Raw genomic sequence first — 22,271 nt, forward strand, 5'->3', positions numbered from 1 at the left:
TTTACCCTTCATTTTGTAAATGTGGTGTATCACATTGACTGATATGCAGATGTTGAACCATCCTTGCATCCCTGGAATAAATCCCACTTGATCATGGTGTGTGATACTTTTACTGTATTGTTGAGTTTGGTTTGCTGATATTTTGTTGAGGATTTTTGCATCTGTGTTCATCAGGGATATTGTCCTGTAATTTTATTTTCTTGTGGCATCCTTGCCTGGTTTTGGTATCAGAGTAATTTTGGCCTCATAAAATGAGTTTGGAAGAGTTTCCTCCTCTTCTATTTTTTGAGCATTCTTTGCAGTGTTTCCTTTTTTTTGTAGTCTGAAAACCTATGGGTTATATTTTCTCCGTCTTCCACACCCCCTGACATTTCCTCTCTGCCTATAGGTGTCCTTGGTGCTGTCAGCTCTCCAAGCTGGGAACAAGGGGACCCAGGCATGTATCACAGCTGCCACTGCTGTGTCTGGGATCATCGCCGACCTGGACACCACCATCATGTTTGCGACTGCAGGGACCCTGAACGCAGAGAACAACGAGACCTTCGCCGACCACAGGTATGGGAGTGAAGGCTGTCCTGTGGGCTCCTGGATGGGGAGAGGTTCAGTATGGCCTGATGGACTTTGGAGATGCTGCCCAAGAGCCAGAAATGTGGTTATATCCATTTTGATTTCAACAGGACGCTCAAGTGGGGGAAGTGACCCACGTAATCAAAATAAGTGCCTTTTCTCAACTGCAAACAGAGTTGTGTTCCAGTTTTGCCTCTCACAGCCTAAATCCAGTCTGCTCCAGCAGAGGATAGCTTTTTGATCTTTTTGCTTTCTAAGCTAAAAAGCTGTGCCTCTGATTTTTTCACCATCCCTAGTAGGACTGGTAGTGGCCCAGGCAGGCATGTAGCTCTTACCTAAGTGAACAGTGAAGCTCCGAGCCTGCTGTCTCTCCCGGGCTCTTTAGACTCTTGAGACTCTGCTTCAGAGACTGGTACCAGGGTCTCCGTTTGCTGCTGGAGACCCCACATGTCCTCACCACATGTCCAGCACCTTTCTTCCTCTCTCTTCAGCCCCAGGACTGGGCAGGGGAGGAGATTCCCAGTGCCCTGTCACCCCTTCCAGAACCCAGCCCCTGGGACTGTGATGTCCAGGGCAAGGTCCCCTGACCCATGTGTCCTCACACGTCCCTGTAACTATGACATATTTTCAGGGATAGTAGGAACCCCAGGGAAGAAGCTACAGGGCGGGGGGAAGGGGGCCAAACTGATGAGCCTGAATCTTTAATTGAAGCTTTACCATGAATCGACTATGTGAATTCTGGGCTGACTTTCCTCTCCTCTCTCCTAATTCTCTTACATGGAAGATGAGAGCCTCCTATTAAGGGAGGAGAAACGCATCACCTCTCTTCTTCAACGCCCTTTAACAAAAGCCCCTAGAAGGGTTTCTTTTCCTCCTGACTACCAGTGACCAAGCTCTGCCCTTTTTCTCTCCTCCTCCCCGTGCTCTCCCACCTTTTTCAGGGAGAACATTCTGAAGACAGCCAAGGCCTTGGTGGAAGACACGAAATTGCTGGTTTCGGGGGCTGCATCCACTCCAGACAAGCTGGCCCAGGCAGCCCAGTCCTCGGCAGCCACCATCACCCAGCTCGCCGAGGTGGTCAAGCTGGGGGCCGCCAGCCTGGGCTCTGACGACCCCGAGACCCAGGTAGGTACGGGCGGGCCTCGTGGTCCCACAGACACTGTGCGCCAGGCCTCAGAAGAAAGCAAAGGCAAAATAGGAACTTTGGGAGTGGACAACATGTGCACGGGTGCGTCTGTGGTTTGGGGACTGGTAGGAAGCAGTTATCTAGGCAGGATAGTGGCATGGACTGTGGTGTGGCCGTGGCTATGGAGATAAGCCAGAAGATTTGAGAGGAGTCTGTAAAGACTCAGCTGGGGGGCTTCCCTGGTGGCGCAGTGGTTGAGAATCTGCCTGCCAATGCAGGGGACACGGGTTTGAGCCCTGGTCTGGGAAGATCCCACATGCCGCGGAGCAACTAGCCCCGTGAGCCACAACTACTGAGCCTGTGCGTCTGGAGCCTGTGCTCCGCAACAAGAGAGGCCGCGATAGTGAGAGGCCCGCGCACCGCGATGAAGAGTGGCCCCCGCTTGCCGCAACTAGAGAAAGCCCTGGCACAGAAACGAAGACCCAACACAGCCAAAAATAAAATAAAATAAATAAATAAATTAAAAAAAAAAAAAAAAAAGAAGACTCAGCTGGGCTTGGTAAACAACTGGACACAGTGAACGTTGGAGATGAGGGAGAGGCGGGAGGCCGGGATGACTGCGCGTTTCAGGCTAGATCAGTGAATGGACGGTGGCTCCATGTGCCCAGCTGGGGCTCCCTGGAGGGAGGGCTGCCCCAGGCGGAGATGCAGGTGAGTTCGGTTTGCAGCGTGTGGCATTGGATGTTCCAGAGAGACACTCAGGCAGAACAAGCGTGTAGGCTTGCGCCTGCTCAGTTTGGGGGATGTGGATGTAGGGGTTATTGGCCGACAGACAGTGACTGCAACCACCGTCTGCGGAAGGAAGAGGAGAAGGGATCAAGGCGGAGCTGAAGAATCCACTATTGAGGACCATCTTCAGGAGAAAGAGATACCTAAGGAGACTGAGAAGCAGCTGGTAGGAGGAAAGCCAGGGACCTGATGTTAAGAGGAAGGAGTGCTGCAACCCACCAGAGATGCAGCCAAGGCAGCAAGAAAGACAAAGGTCTGAGAGCCAGGCCCAGGGCCGTGGAGGGCAGTGGCCACCCAGCCAGGGCTGTAAGTGAGCAGTGGCCAGATGCGGGTGAAGGAAGGAAGCTAGTGTGTATAGACACCCCACTTGAAAAGTTTGGCTCTGAAGGGGAGGAGAGAGAGGAGCTGAGGGGCACGGAAGGGCTCCACGCTCTGTGACGCTCTGCTTTGGATTTAGCCACTTTACTGCCATTGCCTACCTGGTCCTTGGTTCCCCAGCCTAGACCATCAGCTCCTCAAGGACAGGAATCATGGTTTATTGATCTTTGAAACCTACACACCAAGCACTGCTCCCACACATCGTAGATACCCAGCAAAGCAGTTCAGCTCTTGCTGAACTAACAGCCAACCGTGGCCGTCATTGATGGATTCTCCCCACTCCCGAGTGCAAAACTTAAAAATCCCTCTGCTATTTCAACCCCAGTGTGGTAAACACTTCAGTTTTCACTGCTTAAACCATACTCAGTAAACGAGCCTATTCGGCCCATTTGGACAACACTGGAGAGAGAACCTCCTACCATCCAGCGCCAGGGTTGACGACAGCTACTGTTCTGGTGAGCACAGGGCCACCAGCTTTGCTCCCACACGGCTGTGACCCTTCCCTTCCTGATGTCCTCTGCTGGAGCGGAGCTCCATAAAGGAAACATTCCATCTGTTGGCTTTTTACTCCTTCTGCTGACTTTCTCTTTGATAACATCAGAGCTCAGATTGGCTGCCTCCGGAATGCGAAGCACTCACGGAAGTCTCTGCCTGGGTATTGTTCTTACCCCCATGGAGGAAGGAAAAGCTAGAAAACGCATCAGTGGGGATGGAACCCACACTTTCCCCTAGTCCGGCTCAACTTGGAATGAATCAGCTGGGAGGATTTAAATCTTTGGATACAGAGAAATGTATCGAATTGCTTAGAGGCTTAAACTCCCAAATGGTCTAGATGTCCTAGGGCCCAACTTCTTTTGAGACCACCAGTGGGAGATGTCCCCTCAGAAAAATGTGCCCACTCGCTGGTCGCTGTGCGGTGACCCGGGATGGGACAGTGTACGCCAGGTGTCGGCAGCACACCTGCCCGCTGTGCCTCCCCATGGTGGTCCCCACCATTAGCCCCCTCTTCACGAGCCCCGTCACAGCCCGAGCTGCCCTGTGGTTTCAGAGGTTGACAGAGATCCCGTGCACCCTGTGGGTGAGAAGCCACGGGATGGAGACGGGGAGGGTTGGGAGGCTGGGCAGTCATGGCGTGGCTGTGCTTGCAGGTTCTGGGACGCTAGAGTTTCTAAGACGTTTTCACGTCCATTATTCAGTTCATCCTGCCAGCAGTGCGGTAAATGGGCAGGGCTGGCACTGCTCACCCCATTTGTAGATGAGGAGCCAGGGCCATAGAGCATAATACAGTGTGGAGGTGAAGACCGTGGCCCTTGTGATCACACTGACCAGAGTCTGAATCCCAACCTTGCCATTCCCAGCCTCTGCCAGTGTGGACACGAGCAACATAGTTCCCACTCAAAGTGGCAGTGATGAGGGTTAAATAAGATAATGCGCATTGTGCTTGGCTCGGCATCTGGAACATTGCCCTCAACGAAGGGAAGTTGTTGTTTTAGAAGTAGGAGTTGTTATTGTAGCTGCTGGACCCAGAAAACTTAAATGTAATACCCAATATCATGTAATTCCTAAATATGCCTGGTATTTGAGATTCCAAGTCTAACACACAGAAGAAGTGGCCCGTGGTGTCTGTTCAGTTAGAAGAGTGAAGATATTGTGTTCCATCCAGTGTTACATGGGTACACATCTGTATATTCACTCATTCCGTGAGTATTTGCTGAGGGCCCACTACACGCTAGGTCCTGTCCTGAGTGCAAAACACAACAGACAGAAGACCAGGCCGGCCCTCCTACAGCTTCCATCCAAGTCGAGGAAGAAGACAGATGGTGTATAAGTGAAAAAATAATAAAGTAATTCCACATACTGCTAAGTGCTATAAATAAAACAGGGCAAGCTGAGGGAGTTTCATTGGGGGTGGGCTTATAACTAGAGTGGTCAGGAAGGGTCTCTGAGGACGTGACATTTGAGCTGAGACCTGAAGGATGAGAAAAGCCGGGTTCCAAGTAGAGAGGGGAACAAGAGCAGAGGCCCTGAGGTTGGAATGAGGGAGGATTTCCAATAGGGAAGAGAGACAGACCCACATGCCTATAACATGCTGAGTGAGTCAGGATCCCAGGAACCAAGTCTGGGGACGCAGGTGGGCTGCCACGGAGGCCTTGCAAGCCAGGGCAGAAGGCTTGCATTTTGTTCTCAGTGGTTTTGGTGACCAGTTCCGGGCACAGGTGCGTGGCATGGCATCTCGGGGTGTCTGCCTAGCTGCCCTCATCCTTTCATAGGCAGCTTGTCAGCAGAGCCGCCAGCTAGGCGGTGTTTCTGAATATGCTAAATCTACCGGGGTCCTGCTTTCTGGCTCAGCATCTGACTCCCTTAGGGAGCTTCTTCAAGTCTGCAATCTGGTTTTCCACCCAGCCTCGCATCAGAGTCTCCAAGGGTGGTTCCTGGGAATTCTCCTGTGCTGCAGGTTTGGGAGCTGCTGATGGAGAGCCCTGCTCTTGGGCTGTGTGCTCTAGGTGCAGCCTGCTCAGCTGGGCCCATGCTCTCTTTCAGGTGGTGTTGATCAATGCCATCAAAGACGTGGCTAAGGCCCTCTCAGATCTCATCGGTGCTACCAAGGGAGCTGCCAGCAAGCCCGCCGATGACCCCTCCATGTACCAGCTCAAGGGGGCCGCCAAGGTAGAGTGGAGCCCCAATTAGGGGCAAGCGTGCCAGGGGTGCTGCGGTGAGAGATGCACACTCAAGAGTATTGGAGGATGTGCATCTGAGCTCCTTTCTCACTTAGAGGTGCTGGTACTCGTGGCATTAGATCCGGAACTAAAAGGAGGGATGGGACCTCAGCGCACTCCCTGTATTCTCTTGACATCTCTTCCCGTGCAGGTGATGGTAACCAACGTCACCTCCCTCCTCAAGACCGTGAAGGCAGTGGAGGACGAGGCCACCCGGGGCACACGGGCGCTTGAGGCCACCATCGAGTACATGAAGCAGGAGCTCACGGTAAGGAGCAACCAGTCACCTCCCTCAGGGTCCACATCCAGCAGCTGACCCCAGTGCAGCTTCTCTGAGACTTCTACCGTAAAGAGGTTTTACCTGGAACACCTCAGCTAGGGAGGCCCACTCGCCTGCCTGCTGGTACGTTTGTATCATGGAGACCCCATGTGAAACTGACCTCGGAGTTTGGCTAGGATCAATTTGTCATTGTAATTAAATGAATTAATGTATGGCTTGGGACCATTCAGGTTTAATTCCACTAAAATTGCAGCGTGAAACGAAAGTGCTACAGAAGAGTCCTGGTAAAGGGAAAATTCAGTGTAGCCGCTTGGCCTCGCCTTGAGTTTAAATGATGTGTACACTGTGCAGCCACGTAGCCCCTCCTGATTCCCGTTGCCACCGGCAACACTCACACTGCTGCACACGTACGGATTTGGGAGTCTGAGGTTGGCTGTTAGGAAAACCTGGATGCCTTTACCTGGGACACTTCCCTCTAACGTCAGGCTTCCTTCTGTGTGAGGTGTCTGATCTCAGAGACGCTGACCCCATGTTCGCTCTTACCTTGTTCCACCGTCGCAGAGCGAGGGTGTCCTGGTGAAACTGTGATTGTCTCCTGTTCTTTTGATCCCGAGACAATTGTGGATTGAATCATCCTTATCCCTAGAAATAGAAATATGCTAAAAATGAGTAGTTTCAAACTGAGATTTCTGTTTAATAGGAGGTCTGATCACAGATTCAGCTTCTCTTTTGGAAGGAGGCGTCTTTAGAGGGTCACCTGTGAGGGCCGCAAGCCGCTGAAGGGCAGCAGTAGAGACAAGCAATTCTGTTGGGTTTTGCTGGTGGAGGCTTGGGTTCTCTTGTCCTGTTTTTAACGAATCCAGCCTTGGTTGGTGTTGTGCTTAGTTCTCACACGGAGAAGAAACTAAAACATACAGGCCTTAAGGCTGCTGCCTGGTGCTAACCTGCTTGCACGGGCTGGGGGTTTCTTACCAAAAGTCTGGACACACATTCTGACAGGTGTGGGTGGGCCTAATGGTGGCAATGGAAGCGATTTGAAATTTGGAGCTTTCTTGGGAAATTACAGACACATGGTCGACCTAAGTCTACCGATGTGGTTTAGAATTGACCCAGACTGTGCATTTTCACGGACACAGGAGGTTTCCAAAGGAGCGTGTGTCCCAAGGCCCACGTTAGTGTGGAGAGCTCTGTCCGTGTTCATTCCACTGTAGCATTCCGGGGTGGTCCTGGGCGGCCTGACGGTAGCTGTTCATTTTTAGGGGAGTGGTGATGTTTAACAGTGGTTGGCACATGGCGGGGATGCTGGCTGGGTCCTCCTTTCTGCTTCCGGGAAGACTTCCCTGCTGGAACGTGGCTGCCTAGGGCAGAAGACAGAGCAGCCCCACCTGGTTCGGGAGTCCTCATGTACAGGGACAGCCAGGGTACCCATCACTCTTGGTAGAGCCATGGCAGGTGGGCTGGAAGCAGAAACGGCTGGCTTGACTGGCAGGTGGAACTTTAAAGTGGGATATTCACTTACCATGGGTAATTTACTTCAGCTCTAAAGGTGTGTGTGTGTTGTTAAATAATTCACCGTGTCACCGCGGCACACTCGACCTGAACACCTCCACACGATTAGGCAGTTATATTTGTAAGAAAGGCTAAGAATAGAAGAAACTGAATGCTTCATTTCCCCCAGCCCCACACCCTCCTAAAGAGAGAGAGCCGAGTCCAGAGCAATGCATCCAGGTCAGTCCTGCCCTGGAACCAGCACCTGGGCTGCGGAGTTTCCGGGAACTACCGAAGCATGAGCAGGAATGGGCCAGGAGAACTGGGAAGCCGCACAATGCCCCCCCCCTACCCCGCCCCGGTAGAGGGGGGTAACGAATACACGCTGAGTGTCAGTTTCCGAAGGCAAACAAGTTAATGCTGTAGATCGTTCTCCCTCCCCACGTTGTCCCCATGAATGCCGAGTACAGGTGTGTGAGGCTTATCCACGCCGGAATCTTGAAAGCAAGAATGATATTACTGTACTCAGATTTCTAATTTCCTGCCATTTGACGGTTTCTTCCCGTGGCTGGCTCGGTTTTCAGACACTGAGCCGCAGCCGGTAGGGGAGGCATAAGTTATTTCTGTCCTTCCCTTTTTGATTTTTTCAGCACTTCGATTTCTAACTTCCAGGTATTCCAGTCCAAAGAGGTACCTGAAAAGACATCATCACCTGAGGAATCCATCAGGATGACCAAAGGCATCACCATGGCAACAGCCAAAGCCGTGGCAGCTGGGAACTCGTGTCGACAGGAGGACGTGATTGCCACCGCCAACCTGAGCCGGAAGGCCGTGTCAGATATGTTGACGGCTTGCAAGGTAAAGGCCTTGGCGTTGTTTGGGGTGGGTAGGGTAGTGTTCGGTCACGGTTGAGCTGTTGGGTTCAGTTTGGAGAGGGGGAGGGGCTGGCCACGTGTAGAAGGGAGCCGCTCGGTACCTTAACCTGTGTGTGTAATAGGCTACGCGGGAAGGCAGGTGTGCCCGTCAGCCCCTGGGAGGTGACTCTCCGGGGGCAGTTTTGTGTCTGAGAGGGCATGGAGTAGGCCTGCTGACTGACCCTCCCACTTTACCTCTCAGTTCTTCCTAAATAGGCGGGACACCTTCTTACAGGGGCTGTAGTGGAGGCTGCTCTGGCAGTAGTAAAGCAGGCCTGTGGCATTTTGTTCCAGGCCCTTCAAAGGAAAACCACACCCCTCGTCAGCCTGCACCCTTTCCTGCTTCCATAGGTCAGCAGCCATTCTGTGCCCGGAGGGGTGTTGCCATAATTGGGTGAGGCAGTGAGTGAGAGGAACCAAACAGAACATCAGGGATCTGCCTTTTTGCTCTGTGTGCCAGACGTCTTGGAGCAGCTTTTCTGATCCTTGGGGAGACGGCGGGGGCCGCTGCCCTAAGCCGGTGCTCATGGAAGGAGCTGGGGAGACCTGAGCTTTATGACCTTCCCTTTATTTTTGATCTGTTAAGCCAGAGAGCCGTAAGAGCCTCCCTTTGAGCACCTGCACCCCAGCCCTCCACCCTTCTAGGGACAGCTGTGGCCCAGGGACCCTGACTTCTGCTCCGTGATGGATCGATGGCCCGCCTGCCGTGGTGGGCAGATGGGGCTGAGCCACAGAAAGGGAAGAACAGCTGTTGCAGCTCGATGTCCTCAGCAACAGGGCCCTTCTTTGTGGTGCAGTGAGTTGTGGGGAGAGCTGGTGCGGGGTCGGACGATGGCCTCTCGGGTTCCTTGGCAAGGGTAGGGTGGGCTGGGCTCCCTGGGCAAAGGCAGCGTGAGGCAGCCAGGCTGAAGGGCTGGGTGTGGGAGAAAGCACCGCATTTCCTGGTCTCCTGGGTGTGGGGGAGGGTAGAGCGTGGGGAACAGGGGTAGGCAGGGGGGTGGGAGGGGCAGCAGAGGGTGGCAAGAGGGTCGGGCCACTGTCCTGAGGACCGAGTGCGCTGGGCCGGGGAGTTTAGACTCTCCTGAGGCCACAAGTACAGTTTTGATATGCTCAGTGGGATCTGCCCTGGCAGAAGCGATAATTCCCCGAAGGGGTTACGGCCTCCGTCAGAACAGTATTTACCAGGGACTTCCCTGGCGGTCCAGTGGCGAAGACTTGGCCCTCCAGTGCTGGGGGTGCAGGTTCAATCTCTGGTCAGGGAGCTAAGATCCCACATGCCACGGGGCTAAAAAGCAAAACATGAGAAACAGAAGCAATATTGTAACAAATTCAGTAAAGACTTTAAAAATGGTCTGCATCAAAAACAAACAAAAAAACTCCTTAAAAAAAAAAACAGTATTTACCAGCCAGATATGGCCTAAAGGCCACCATGGTGTATATGCAGGGCACCTGATAGTTTTGGAAGGGCTGGCATGTATGTTCTGTCGTTCGATCCTAGATGGGAAGGGTAAAGGAATCCTCCTAATGTGATGGATGATGAAACAGGCTTGGAGAGGTGAAGTGGCATGACCAAGGTCACATGGCTGTTGTACTTACAATCAGAACCAGAACTGAAATCGTGTCTTCTGAGTTCCGGGCTAGTCTGTTTCTGCTGCCCGTGGCCTCCCAGCCATAGAGCTCGAGGTCGCTGTGGTTGATGAGTGATGGGTACTTTTGTCTCCACGTTACAGACGTGAAATGAAAGGGGGAAATGGAAGGCAGCTGTGATTTTCAAGTCTCTTCCCTCACACACGTTCCCGTTTTCAGGGGAGGAGGTTAAAGATTAAAGGACCGGTGCCGTTTGCCCAGCCTTAGGTCCTCACTGTTATCCCACCCTAGATCAGGCCATCCTGATTTTGCAGGACAAAATAACAGCCAGAGCTTCACACGCCAACACCAGACTGGATGACAAGAGTCACTGCTGAGCCCTGAGACTCCTGTTAGGATAGGACTTACTGACACTTATGTTGCCTTTGGTCTCCTGTATTCCCATCCCTTCACAGAAAGGAAACGAGGCAGCTTGCCAGAAAGGGCACGAGGCAGCTTGCCAGAAAGGGCATGCAATAAGAACATATAGAAAGCCAGGGATGCCTACTGGTGGGTCAAGAAGGAACCCTCTGTGCCAAGCAGAGCACCACGTGGCCATATTTGAACACCACCTTTGGGGCTGAGCAGGGCAGAAACGGAGGCGCAGTAGGTCCCATACTGACTCATCAGAGACAGGATTACGCTAATTGCTCCGGTGGGGATACAGACTTCCCTACACCCTAAGGTTATTCTCATGTCTGTTTCTTTCTGGTCTTCCTTTCATGTCTATGTCAGATACAATTTTTTTTTAATGCTTTTTTTTTTAATTAATTAATTTATTTTTTTGGCTATGTTGGGTCTTCATTTCTGTGCGAGGGCTTTCTCTAGTTGCGGCAAGCGGGGGCCACTCTTCATCGCGGTGTGCGGGCCTCTCACTATCGTGGCCTCTCTTGTTGCGGAGCACAGGCTCCAGACGCACAGGCTCAGTAGTTGTGGCTCACGGGCCTAGTTGCTCCGCGGCATGTGGGATCTTCCCAGACCAGGGCTCGAACCCGTGTCCCCTGCATTAGCAGGCAGATTCTCAACCACTGCGCCACCAGGGAAGCCCCTCAGATACAATTTTATATCTCTGACTACAATTAATGTTACATGACTGTTTCTGCGTTACTAGCAGCCATTATAACTGACTCTTTATTGACCACAAAATACTCTGGTAATGAATATACTCTTTCCCCCACTATCAGATGCTTAGATTGTCTGCAGTTTTTTTAAATCATCAACTTAACTGCAGTGAACATCTTTGGGTATATCCGTTTTTCCTATGCTTTGGATGATATCCTTAGGCAGGCTCCCAGAAGTAGAATTAGAATGTCACACCATTTGACCTCCTACTTATTGCTCGATTGCCCTCCCCCAAGGGATCTACCAGGTTAGAGCCACCAGCCGTGACCAGCAGCCCCCGCACAGCTCTCAAGGAGGGCCTTGTGCGTTACCTACTGGAGGAGCATCATAACCCTTGTCTTCCCCCAGTGATGTCTCGTCGAAGCAGACATGGGCTCTGTCCTCACACTTGGAGACACGGGGGCGAGGCTGATTAAAACGCAGGAGGGGTTAAAGGCCTGGCCCGTTAGTCCTCAGATGAATACAACCAGGCTCATAAATGACAGATATCGGCCACTCGAATTATCCCCACCCCTCTTGGGGTGGTTTGGGGGGGTCAAGTAAGCGGAAATTTCCCAGGTGTTGCCCCCAACAGCCCCCAGTCCTGGGGAGAGGGATTTGACTGGAGGGATCATGGAGGCGGGTCACGCTTCCCCTTCTGCCTTGACCTTTTATCCTAATGTGTAATTTGTATTTGTCTTGACTTGTGATTTATTTGCAGTTTTCTATTTTTTGTATTCTTGTAAGCCCCCTCGAGTTCTTTGCAGAGTGAGGTTGTAGAAGGAGGAAAGGCTAAATGGATAGGGTTGCCAGACTGAGCAAATAAAAAACAGGCTGCCCCATACTTATGCTAAAAGTTTTCATTGTTTATTCGAAATTCAGATGTAACTGGACGTTCTGTAGTTCATCTGGCAGCCCCGTGAATGGGCGTACCATCTGAAATGATAGCTCACGAATGACTCAAGTCGGCAGGTCCCAAGTACAAGAACAAAGGGCCAGATGCTGTGTTAACCGTATGTCCTGGTCTGCTTATCTCAACGCGTATAATGCGAGATGAGTTATTTATGGCACCTCTGAGGGTGTCAGGGGGCTCGCTCTCTGAAGGTTCCCAGGAGCCAATGAGCCCTGGTCGGGAGACTCACTGTGACTGCAGTGTGATCAGGTCACAGAGTGCGGACCTGGGCGTGATAAGCATGTGAGCAGAGAGAGCTCTTCAGGATGCTTCACGCTGAAGGAGAGAGGGAGGCAGATCCCGGGATGGTACCGCCTCTGCTGTAAGCCCCAGTCATGAATCTTTCCTGGGCTTTCTAGCACACGTGGAATTTCTTACCTTTCAATAAAAGATGGTGGGGGGGCATGAGGAGAAAGGAAGGAAGGAGGGGCCAGATTCACTTGCTTTTTTCTGGCCTCCGGGCATTAGAAAAAGCAAGACACAAAGTGTTGTCAGAGAACCTGCAGTGCAGACAGGTGGGAGGTATCAGGAGAATGTGGAAGAGAACCCCTCCTCTCTCCGGGGAGGCAGGGAAGGTTTCTCAGAGAGGTCACTGAAGGTAAAACGGGAGGAGTTCCAGAATCGACGTCTCCTGCCTCTGGGTCTCGGGCTACACAGCACTGCTGGGTAAGTGACCCCACCTGGCTGCCTGGTCCACTTGCCAGCTGGCTCTTCCTGTTTTAATAAGTCGACGTTCCTTTCTCTCTCTAGCAAGCATCCTATCACCCCGAGGTCAGTGAGGAGGTGCGCACCAGAGCCTTGCGGTACGGGACGGAGTGCACCCTCGGCTACCTGGACCTTCTGGAGCACGTCTTGGTGGTGAGGAGGGGCGTGGGCCAGGCCAGGGCTGGGGAAGAGCTGATCCGGGTGCAGAGCATCCTTTCCTCGGGAAGACCCCTCTTAGAGCATCGCGCAGGCTCCACTTGCGAGGCTGGGACTGGATTGAGCTGAAAAGCCTCTCTCATCACACTGCCCCAGCACACAAGATACAAGTGTAGTCTGGAGGGAGGTGCAGTTCGAATCCAGAAGAGCCTGGCTGTCTCGTTGCACCAAAGAGGCAAGACTAGCATGGAAGAGAGGTGGGTAAGCAGAGTGAGAGGCGAAGCAGGTGGGACACACAGAGCCACCACTGAAAAAAGATCAGGAGGTCCGGCCAGGAAAAACCCCAGTCCATCCTGCAAGGGCCAGGAAGGCTCCTAGAAGAGCCAGACCAGCATCCGTGACAAGTTAGAAACATCACCAGTGCTACAGGAGACCTACTAGCCTCTTGTGATTTCCCCCAGTCCTCGAACCAGTGGCTTAGACCACATTGAGAATGTGTCCAGTTCCGTTTGTCTGATGACCTTCGAACCTGCCGTGCCCACATGGAGCTGGGTTAATGTGGTGTACATCTGTCCCTGTCTAATCCTGGGAGCCACGTTTAAAACTGGGGAGTTCTGGGAGAGAGCTTGTTCAGGAGTCAGAGACACCCCAGAAGAGACTTGATGATGTCTCACCCCCTTCACTGCCCTTGCTCCTTCCTAAACCTAAAAGAAGAAGATCCAACAGGGCACTTTCATGTACACAACACATGTACCTCAAAGATTATTAAGCCTTTCATTTGCTCTGCATTGACATTCATCTCTTTTTGTGTGACCACGTGAGGCTAGCAGGGCAAGGGAATGATCCAAGACCCAAAGAAGTTTGGCCCCTTGGTTGAGGTCACCCAGCTACTAATGACAGGCCTGGGACCAAGTCCCAGCTCTGCTCATTCTAGCATTTCACTGCCTTCTCCTTAAACTTAAATTACCTTCTGATGTTAAGCATTTCAGGTCTTTTAAGGGAACATTACTTTTATTCTTCGCCCAGGTAACCGTGGTCATTGCAAAAGAATATCTTTTGTGAGAGTGGCCAGTCTGGGGTTACTAACATTGGGCTCCCAAAGCCTGAACGCTTGTGAGTAGAAACCAGTGTATTGCTCGTGGGCCAAGGAGAGAACATCTTGGCCAGCCAGCGTTCGCAGACACGAGCCTCCCCAGCCAAGCCAGCTTGTCTGTGTTGGGATATGAAGTGTTCAGCCCGTGAGCATGCATAGCAGGAAATTTAGCGTAAGGAGAATGAAGCCAGCAAGGCTTCCAAAAGGTATCTTTTTCTTGATGGGACCATCTATTCTAGGCACATGGAATCTTGTTACATCCGAACATTGGAAAGTATAGTGGAAAGCATAACGGCTTAGGTTTAGAACGCTTGAATTCAAATCCTGGCTCTGCCAAGTAAATAGTTGCATTACCACTGTCTTAGCTGGGCTTCAGTTTGCTCAGATGTTAGGCCACTGATTAAGGATTAAGTGAGGCTGTGGGGAGTCCAGGGCTATGGCTGAGCTCACTCTGCTGCACGCTTCGTTAAAATCCTCCCGGAAGGTGCCGGTCCTGGCTGAGCAGAGGTGCAGGGCTGCGGCAGCAGTGCCCTCCTAGCTTCCCAAGTGGGGGCTGTCCCCCAGCGCCCATTTTTCCTCGTCTCTGTCTCTCATGCTTTGGTCTTCATCTTGTTCATTTGATACTGGCATCCTCCTATTACTCCCATGAAAGATCCTCACCTCGCCCCTTTCGTCCGGTTCCATTTCTTGGTTAAACCGTATTTTTTCCCCGCTCCTGTGTTTGTACCTGTGGCACCAGTGTCGGTAGGTGCAGGCCCCTGCACACATTGGCTCTTGGTGAGCCATTTAACGAGAATGTCACTGCATCGGGGTCCACTTGCAGCGGCGCCAGATCCCCAAGCTGGGATGGAAAGGAGGCAGCAGCCTTCAAGGCGTAGGGTGGGGTGAAGATCTCGGGTTCTCCTCCTCCGCACAAAGGCAGCTTAGACCAGGGAGAGGAGTTCTGTCTTCATGAGGAAGGGCAGGTGCCAGCACTTGTCTTGAGAACCTTCTCCCAGGGGAGAAGGAAGAGGGAACCCTCAGAGGGTCCCCTTCTTGACCTCAAGCCACCTTTAGCCCCTCTCCCAGTATCTGGGAGCGAGGTGCTGCATCCACCAAAGCACTTCCTCTCTCCTCCTCCATTCCTCTCCATGCCCACCCCATGCTGGTGAGCAGAAGAAGACAAGGCCTCCCGAGGGGGTCGTGGGTGGGCGGGTGGCCTCTTTGCCCCAAAAGAAGCTAAGGTGTCCAGAGCCTCCGTGGGAAGACCTTGGAGCCATTCCCAGGATACACACTCAGAGACCCCAGCTTTACAGCCACTTAATTACTGTGCCAGGCATCAGCCCTAGTGATAATCAGCAGGTTCTTCTGGAACAGGAAGAAGGGCACGTACCACAGGGAGACCCCACATCACGTGTGATTTGGGAGGTTTTCTGTGGGACCGGAGGTTGCCAACAGGGGAGCTACCACTCCCTTCTTTTCCTGGACCCAACAAGAGCCATTGCACTTTACAGCCAGGTGTGCTTCCCTGATGCATTTTCCGTTATGAGTTCTTCCTGGTATTTACTAAAGAAACAGGGCTCTGAAGTCTTATGTGTTTGCAGACCGAATTTGGTTGATTGTGTGGTGGTTGACGTGTCTGTTAAAAGCCTGCCACCTGAATTTCCTTTCATCTTCCTCTACAGTTATTGTCACTGTAACTCGTAATTATGGCAATAATATAAATATCCTGTTTCTCCATAGCTGTTTTGAGATTTACGGTGTGAAAAATGCTGGTGCTAAAACGAAATCATTAATAGGAAGAAAAGCTAAATGACATGAAAACTTTTATACCGCATCCAGAATTTGTCTCATCTTTTACAAGAAAGAGGTTTTTCCCTCTTTATGGTGACAAGTGCTGATGGTTCATCCGAGTAGATAAGAATGAAATCGCATCAAGTATTTGTTCATATTTTTATTCTTGTCTCTTTAGAGACCTACACATACTCTTTGAAGGGTATTTTCCAATAAAAATATAGGAAGGAAACATCCAGGGGGGATTATCATAAACATGAAAAAATACCAGTTCCTAACTGAAAATGGTAGAACCTCTGTGACAGCGTTCTGTCCCCTAAGCTGCAGACATTAGCAGTTTCCTTGGGCCTGCAGCTGAAAATAAGCTCACTCCTTCTCCAAAGCAGACTTCAAAGAAATCTGGACTAACATGAGGCTAAATACGAGGAAGATTGTTCCACATGAGAGGACCATGAGCCAGAAGACCACTTAAGACGGAGCTGGTAGAGACCCAAGAAGAAATTAGGGAAATGGAGACGCACGAATACGGAAAACTAGTGTTCACTTCTGAGGGAACTTTGACAGAATCAGAAAACGAAAGCCAAATTGACAATTTAGAGAAGACATCAGAGTTATGTGGAAATTACTTTTAGGGTAGAGGGAAAGAATACTAAGGTTAGCTATTTGAGGGTGGCGAATAAAAAAGCAGTTAAAGCTAGAGATTTTCACACACACACACATGCACGCACACACACACACACACACACAGTATGCCCCATTCTGCCCTCCTCCTCATTCACTGATTGATCTTTACGCACGTCATCAGATGACCACAGTACCTCCATCCTGAAAAGAAAGTCAGCCGACATTGGAACTGTAACAGGAGATCTTAGGATGGTCCTCCTGGGTCATTGTAAAGCTGACTTCTCTTTTTAGTTGACCAAAGAGAATTAGTAAGATTTCTGAAAGCTGAAGAAAGGCCAGATAGTTGTCCAATTTTTACAAAAGGGGAAAGAGGAAAGTAGAAATTAAGGTTTGGAGGAAGTGTCCAGCAATTTAGAGGAATAAATTGAGGTCACTTTCAGGTGGTCCAGGGAGGTTTAGCCATCTTCTTTAGGGGCTGCTTTTCTTAAATTTAGACACATGAAAACGTGGAGGAAAGTATGCTGCTTTAGCCTTGTTCAGGTCAAATATCCTAGAGCCAAGGATTACTCACCTTTTTTGGCTGGTTTGTATATTTTAGTTTTACTTTAGAAAAAATCTTAAAACAGAAAACCGTATCAGCATTTCTGTGTCTACCATCTATAATTAACTAATTTTGTTAAATAATATTTTGTCTTATTTGGTTCAGATCCTTATTTTGTAAGAAATCTCTCAATAATAATTAATTTTGTATCCTTTACCAATACCATCCTCCTTTTTTCTCCGTCTAGGCAGAAATAACTATCATGATTTCAGCTTTCTTAACCTTTCGTGGATCTTGGGCCCCCTTGAGCTAGCTAAAAGCCCACTTCCTGCCTCACCCTACCCTCATCAGAGACACATCAGCACGTAAACACAAATGTCCCTTAAACTGTGAAGAGGGTTCCCAGACCCCTAGCTGGATACTTTGGGAATTTAGAAACTCCAAATCGAGAACCCCTCCTTGGGGATTTTTTTTTTTTTTTAGAATCCAGTTATCAGTCTACAAACAATGGGATCTAATTTAGGCAGAAGCCCGTCCTTGCTGCCCTGGGAGCTGCTTTATGAAGCTTTAGAAGTGCCCGTTTGAGCAATGGTGGCCTTCTGCCTTTGCTGTTGGCTGGTTTGTCATATGGAGGATTTCTATTGCAGGATGACAGGCGCCACTTGGCCTCTGCAGGAGCCACAGTTCGATATTGCTGCTTACCCACAATATGAGGTCTTTGACAGGGTTAAAATTACCGTTGCTTCCACTAGCAGCACTTTAATTTCATTCTATCTGTTGCCTGCTATGAGAAATCATGTTGACTTAATTGCAGAATAAAAATAGAACTCCTTTGCTCCTGCCTTATTTAAATAGGGTGTTTTGCCATAGGGCCGTTCCCTTTCTTAGAGCCAGAGTGTATACAGAAGTGGTTTTCTCCCTCCATCAAGGCTCATGCAGCTCAATATCAAAAAAACAAACAACCCAATCCAAAAATGGGCAGAAGACCTAAATAGACATTTCTCCAAAAAATATATACAGATCGCCAACAAACACATGAAAGGATGCTCAACATCATTAATCATTAGAGAAATGCAAATCAAAACTACAATGAGGTATCACCTCACACCCGTCAGAATGGCCATCATCAAAAAATCTACAAACAATAAATGCTGGAGAGGGTGTGGAGAAAAGGGAACCCTCTTGCACTGTTGGTGGGAATGTAAATTGATACAGCCACTATGGAGAACAGTATGGAGGTTCCTTAAAAAACTAAACATAGAACTACCATACAACCCAGCAATCCCACTACTGGGCATATACCCTGAGAAAACCATAATTCAAAAAGAGTCATGTACCACAATGTTCATTGCAGCTCTATTTACAATAGCCAGGACATGGAAGCAACCTAAGTGTCCATCATCGGATGAATGGATAAAGAAGATGTGGCACATATATACAATGGAATATTGCTCAGCCATAAAAAAAAACGAAATTGAGTTATTTGTAGTGAGGTGAATGGACCTAGAGTCTGTCATACAGAGTGAAGTAAGTCAGAAAGAGAAAAACAAATACCATATGCTAACACACATATATGGAATCTAAAAAAAAAAAAAAAAAAAAGTGGTTCTGAAGAACCTAGGAGCAGGACAGGAATAAAGATGCAGACATAGAGAATGGACTTGAGGACACGGAGAGGGGGAAGGGTAAGCTGGGACAAAGTAAGAGACTGGCATAGACTTACATATACGACCAAATGTAAAATAGTTAGCTAGTGGGAAGCAGCCGCATGGCACAGGGAGATCAGCTCGGTGCTTTGTGACCACCTAGAGAGGTGGGATAGGGAGGGTGGGAGGGAGACGCAAGAGGGAGGAGATATGGGGATATATGTATACATACAGCTGCTTCACTTTGTTATACAGCAGAAACTAACACACCATTGTAATGCAATTATACTCCAATAAAGATGTTAAAATAAATAATTAAATTAAATTAAAAAAAATAAAGACAGAAGTCTATTCACCACTCCCCTTTGATGATTTCAGTGAATCTCCCTACCACACCCTTAACTTTTGTTTCAGCTTTATTGAGGCATAACTAACATACAATTAACACATATTTGAAGTGTACAATTTGAGTAGTGATAATCTGAATACGTCTGTGAAAGCATCACCACAATCAAAACGATGAATATATCCGTTATTCTTCAAAATTTCCAAACAACCACTAGTCTGCTTTTTGTTATTACAGATTTGTTTGCATTTTCCAGACTTTTATATAAAAGCAGTCATCGGGCGTGTACTCTCCTTTGTCTGGCTTTTTTCACTCAGCATCAGTATTTTCAATTCCATCCACATTGTTATGTGTACCAATAATTTGTCCCCTTTTCTTGTTAAGTAGTATTCCATCATATGGATATGTCATAATTGTTAATCAGAACACCTGTTGATGGATATTTGGGTTGTTTCGAGGTTTGATTATTATAAATAAATCTGCTAAGAACATCCTATATAGAAGTTTTTCTGCCTGTATGATTTCATTTCTCTTGGATAAATACCTAGAAGCAGAATATTTATATCATAAGGTGGGTATATTTTTAACTTCTTAGGAAACTACTAAATTCTTTTTTAAAGTGGTTATTTCCACCAGCAGTATATGAGAGTTCCAATTTCTCCATGTCCTTGTTAGCACTTAGAATGGTCAGTGTTTTTAATTTTAGCCATTCTAGTGGGTACGTGGTGGTATCTTAAATTCCATCAAGGGTTAGAAGGCATTTTGTGACCAATTTGTCCACGACACTAGGAATACTCATTCCCAGGTCAGGCGAGGATTTCATTGATAGGCCACTCAAAGTGCTAATACTGGACCAGACCCTGTTAATAATAACCAAAAGTGTCTGGACCATCTGTCTTACTAGTCTGTTATGGTCCAGGAAATGGTTGCTTCTTCCCATTTCTAGAGTTATGCATTGATCTTACGGAACTATATATTTGGTCAATCATTTCAAGTCACCCAATCGTCATCAATTTTATCTGAGGCTCAGTCACACATTTGGTAATGCAAGAAACAATAATGTTGTAAAATAGGCAGAATACAAGTAATATAGCTGGTAACATTAACAAGGTCATAAGTAAGTATTTAAGCTGAGAACTTCCACTAGGTGCGGCCCAGTATAGTATCTGCCCAGATCATGTAAACAGTCTATTCTGCACCAATCGCTGTCTTTAAGGAAATCATATATTGATATTGTACATAAAGTTCACCAAAGATTTCTACGTGTAAAGGTGAGTGGTGGGTCATCGTGACCCCTTGCAGGATTGAGAAAGGAATGTTATCTTCTAAGGAGTTACGTGGCTGGTGTCAGAAGAAGAAAAATTGATCTTTAAGATTGAGCAGGTATTTCTGCTATTGGGGAGGTCTGTTAACACGTAATGCAGATGCACAAGGCACACTAGAGGGGAGGGAGGAGGCCAAAGGGCAGAGAAAAAGTTTTATGTTTAAATTGTTCTTGTCTTGCCTTAAAATGTGAATTTTTATTTCATCAGTCAGATATATTTTCTGCAGATAGTTTCTCTTAGGGTGTCACCTGTATTTTCATTTTCATAACAGTGTCTGGCGGGGGGAGACAAATGTATATTAAAAAAGAAAGAAAATGACAGCAAGGCAGAAAGTTGAGAAAACAAAAAAGTGCAGATAGAACTTGGATAAAAATGAAAGTAAAATGAAAACATGTCTTACATATAAAATATTAAACATTTAGGATGAACTGAATGTTTGCAAAGGTTATCAAATTATTTTCAGTATTACACCCCAGTGTGGGGAAGAAAATAATCTTCCCTCTACTCTTCTGAGTTCTTGCCGGAGACCTCATGTAATAAGACAGATTAACAAGAGAACAACAAAAGTTTATTCACATGGTGTACCTCGTGGATAAATGGAAGATACCCCAGGGGAAAAATGAGCAATTCCCAAGGTAGCCTAAGCCACCCACTTAAATACCACTTTCAGGCAAAGAAAAGAAAGGTGTATGTGGTGGGAGGAGGCTGGTTACAGGAGGTAGCCAGGAAAAGCAGGGTTAACTAGGGTAAGGTGGTTAGCAGGTTTTAGTCAGAGCCTTCATCATCGATAAGATTCTCTTGTGATTTTCACTCAGCCAACTCTTACTGGTACAGAGAGGGAGACACCCTTACAAATGAAGATTTCTTTTATAAATGTAAATTACCCTTTCAAAAGAGTAACTTCCCTGTTTTCAGAGCACCCCCGTGTCTGATTTTTCTCAAAATAATCGACTCAAAGCAATCTGTATGCCAAAGAGGCATATTCTGGGGTGACATACTTTGCTACCCTTCACCAGCTTCCTTCTTTGTCTTTCATTTGCCTGCCTGATTGATTCTCTTCTTGTTAACAACCTTACTGAGACATAATTGGCATATGGCAAAATTTACCCAGTTAAGGCATACAGTTTCTTGGTTTTCACTATATTTAGAGTTGTACACCTATCACCATAATAATAATTTTAGAACATTTTTGTCAACCCAAAAAGAAACCTCATGCCCTTTAGCAGTCACTCCTCATTCCCTTCATCCCCACTCCTAGCCCAAGGCGAACACTCATCTTTTTCTTGTCTCTGTAGATTGCCGATTCTGGACATTACATGGAAACAGAATCATATAGCATGTGGTCTTTTGTAATTGGCTTCTTTCACTTAGCATAATGTTTTTAAAGTTCTAAGACATAAACTTTCAAATTCCTGCTTTTTTTTTTTATTAATTTTTATTGGAGTACAGTTCCTTTACATGTTGTATTAGTTTCTACTGTACAGCAAAGTGAATCAGCTATACGTATACATATATCCCCTCTTTTTTTGATTTCCTTCCCATTTAGGTCACCACAGAGCACTGAGTTCCCTGTGTTATACAGTAGGTTCTCATTAGTTATCTATTTTATACATAGTATTAATAGTGTATATATGTCAATCCCAGTCTCCCAGTTCATCCCACCCCCCTTCCCCCCTTGGTGTCCATACGTTTGTTCTCTCCGTCTGTGTCTCTATTTCTGCTTTGCAAATAAGATCATCTATACCATTTTTCTAGATTCCACATATATGCGTTAATATACGATATTTGTTTTTCTCTTTCTGACTTCACTGTATGAAAGTCTCTAGGTCCATCCACGTCTCTATAAATGATGCAATTTCGTTCCTTTCTATGGCTGAGTAATATTCCATTGTATGTGTGTACCACATCTTCTTTATTCATTCCTCCGTTGATGGGCATTTAGGTTGCTTCCATGTCCTGGCTATCGTAAATAGTGCTGCAATGAACAGTGGGGTGCATGTGTCTTTTTGAATTATGGTTTTCTCTGGATATATGCCCAGTAGTGGGATTGCTGGCTTTTTAAAGTTTTAAAGCCTAATTTATGTGTTTTGTCCCCTATTTAAGAAGCTAAGATCACAAAGGTTA

At 48.0% G+C, this 22,271-nt stretch overlaps 1 protein-coding gene across 8 annotated transcripts in view; it reads left to right on the top strand.

Annotated features, from left to right (window-relative positions):
- TLN2 (talin 2) overlaps positions 1-22,271 on the top strand; it is a 447,219-nt gene that overhangs the window by 400,216 nt on the left and 24,732 nt on the right. For all 8 annotated transcript variants that reach the window (XM_082444639.1, XM_082444638.1, XM_082444643.1 and 5 more), the window contains 6 exons: positions 389-555; positions 1,509-1,692; positions 5,402-5,527; positions 5,729-5,845; positions 8,018-8,203; positions 12,689-12,796. In XM_082444639.1, the coding sequence (XP_082300765.1) occupies positions 389-555; positions 1,509-1,692; positions 5,402-5,527; positions 5,729-5,845; positions 8,018-8,203; positions 12,689-12,796 (888 nt within the window). The remainder of the gene's footprint in view (positions 1-388; positions 556-1,508; positions 1,693-5,401; positions 5,528-5,728; positions 5,846-8,017; positions 8,204-12,688; positions 12,797-22,271) is intronic.

The sequence above is a fragment of the Balaenoptera physalus genome, assembly GCF_965194825.1.
Source record: "Balaenoptera physalus genome assembly, chromosome: 2".
Taxonomy (NCBI): Eukaryota; Metazoa; Chordata; class Mammalia; order Artiodactyla; family Balaenopteridae; genus Balaenoptera; species Balaenoptera physalus.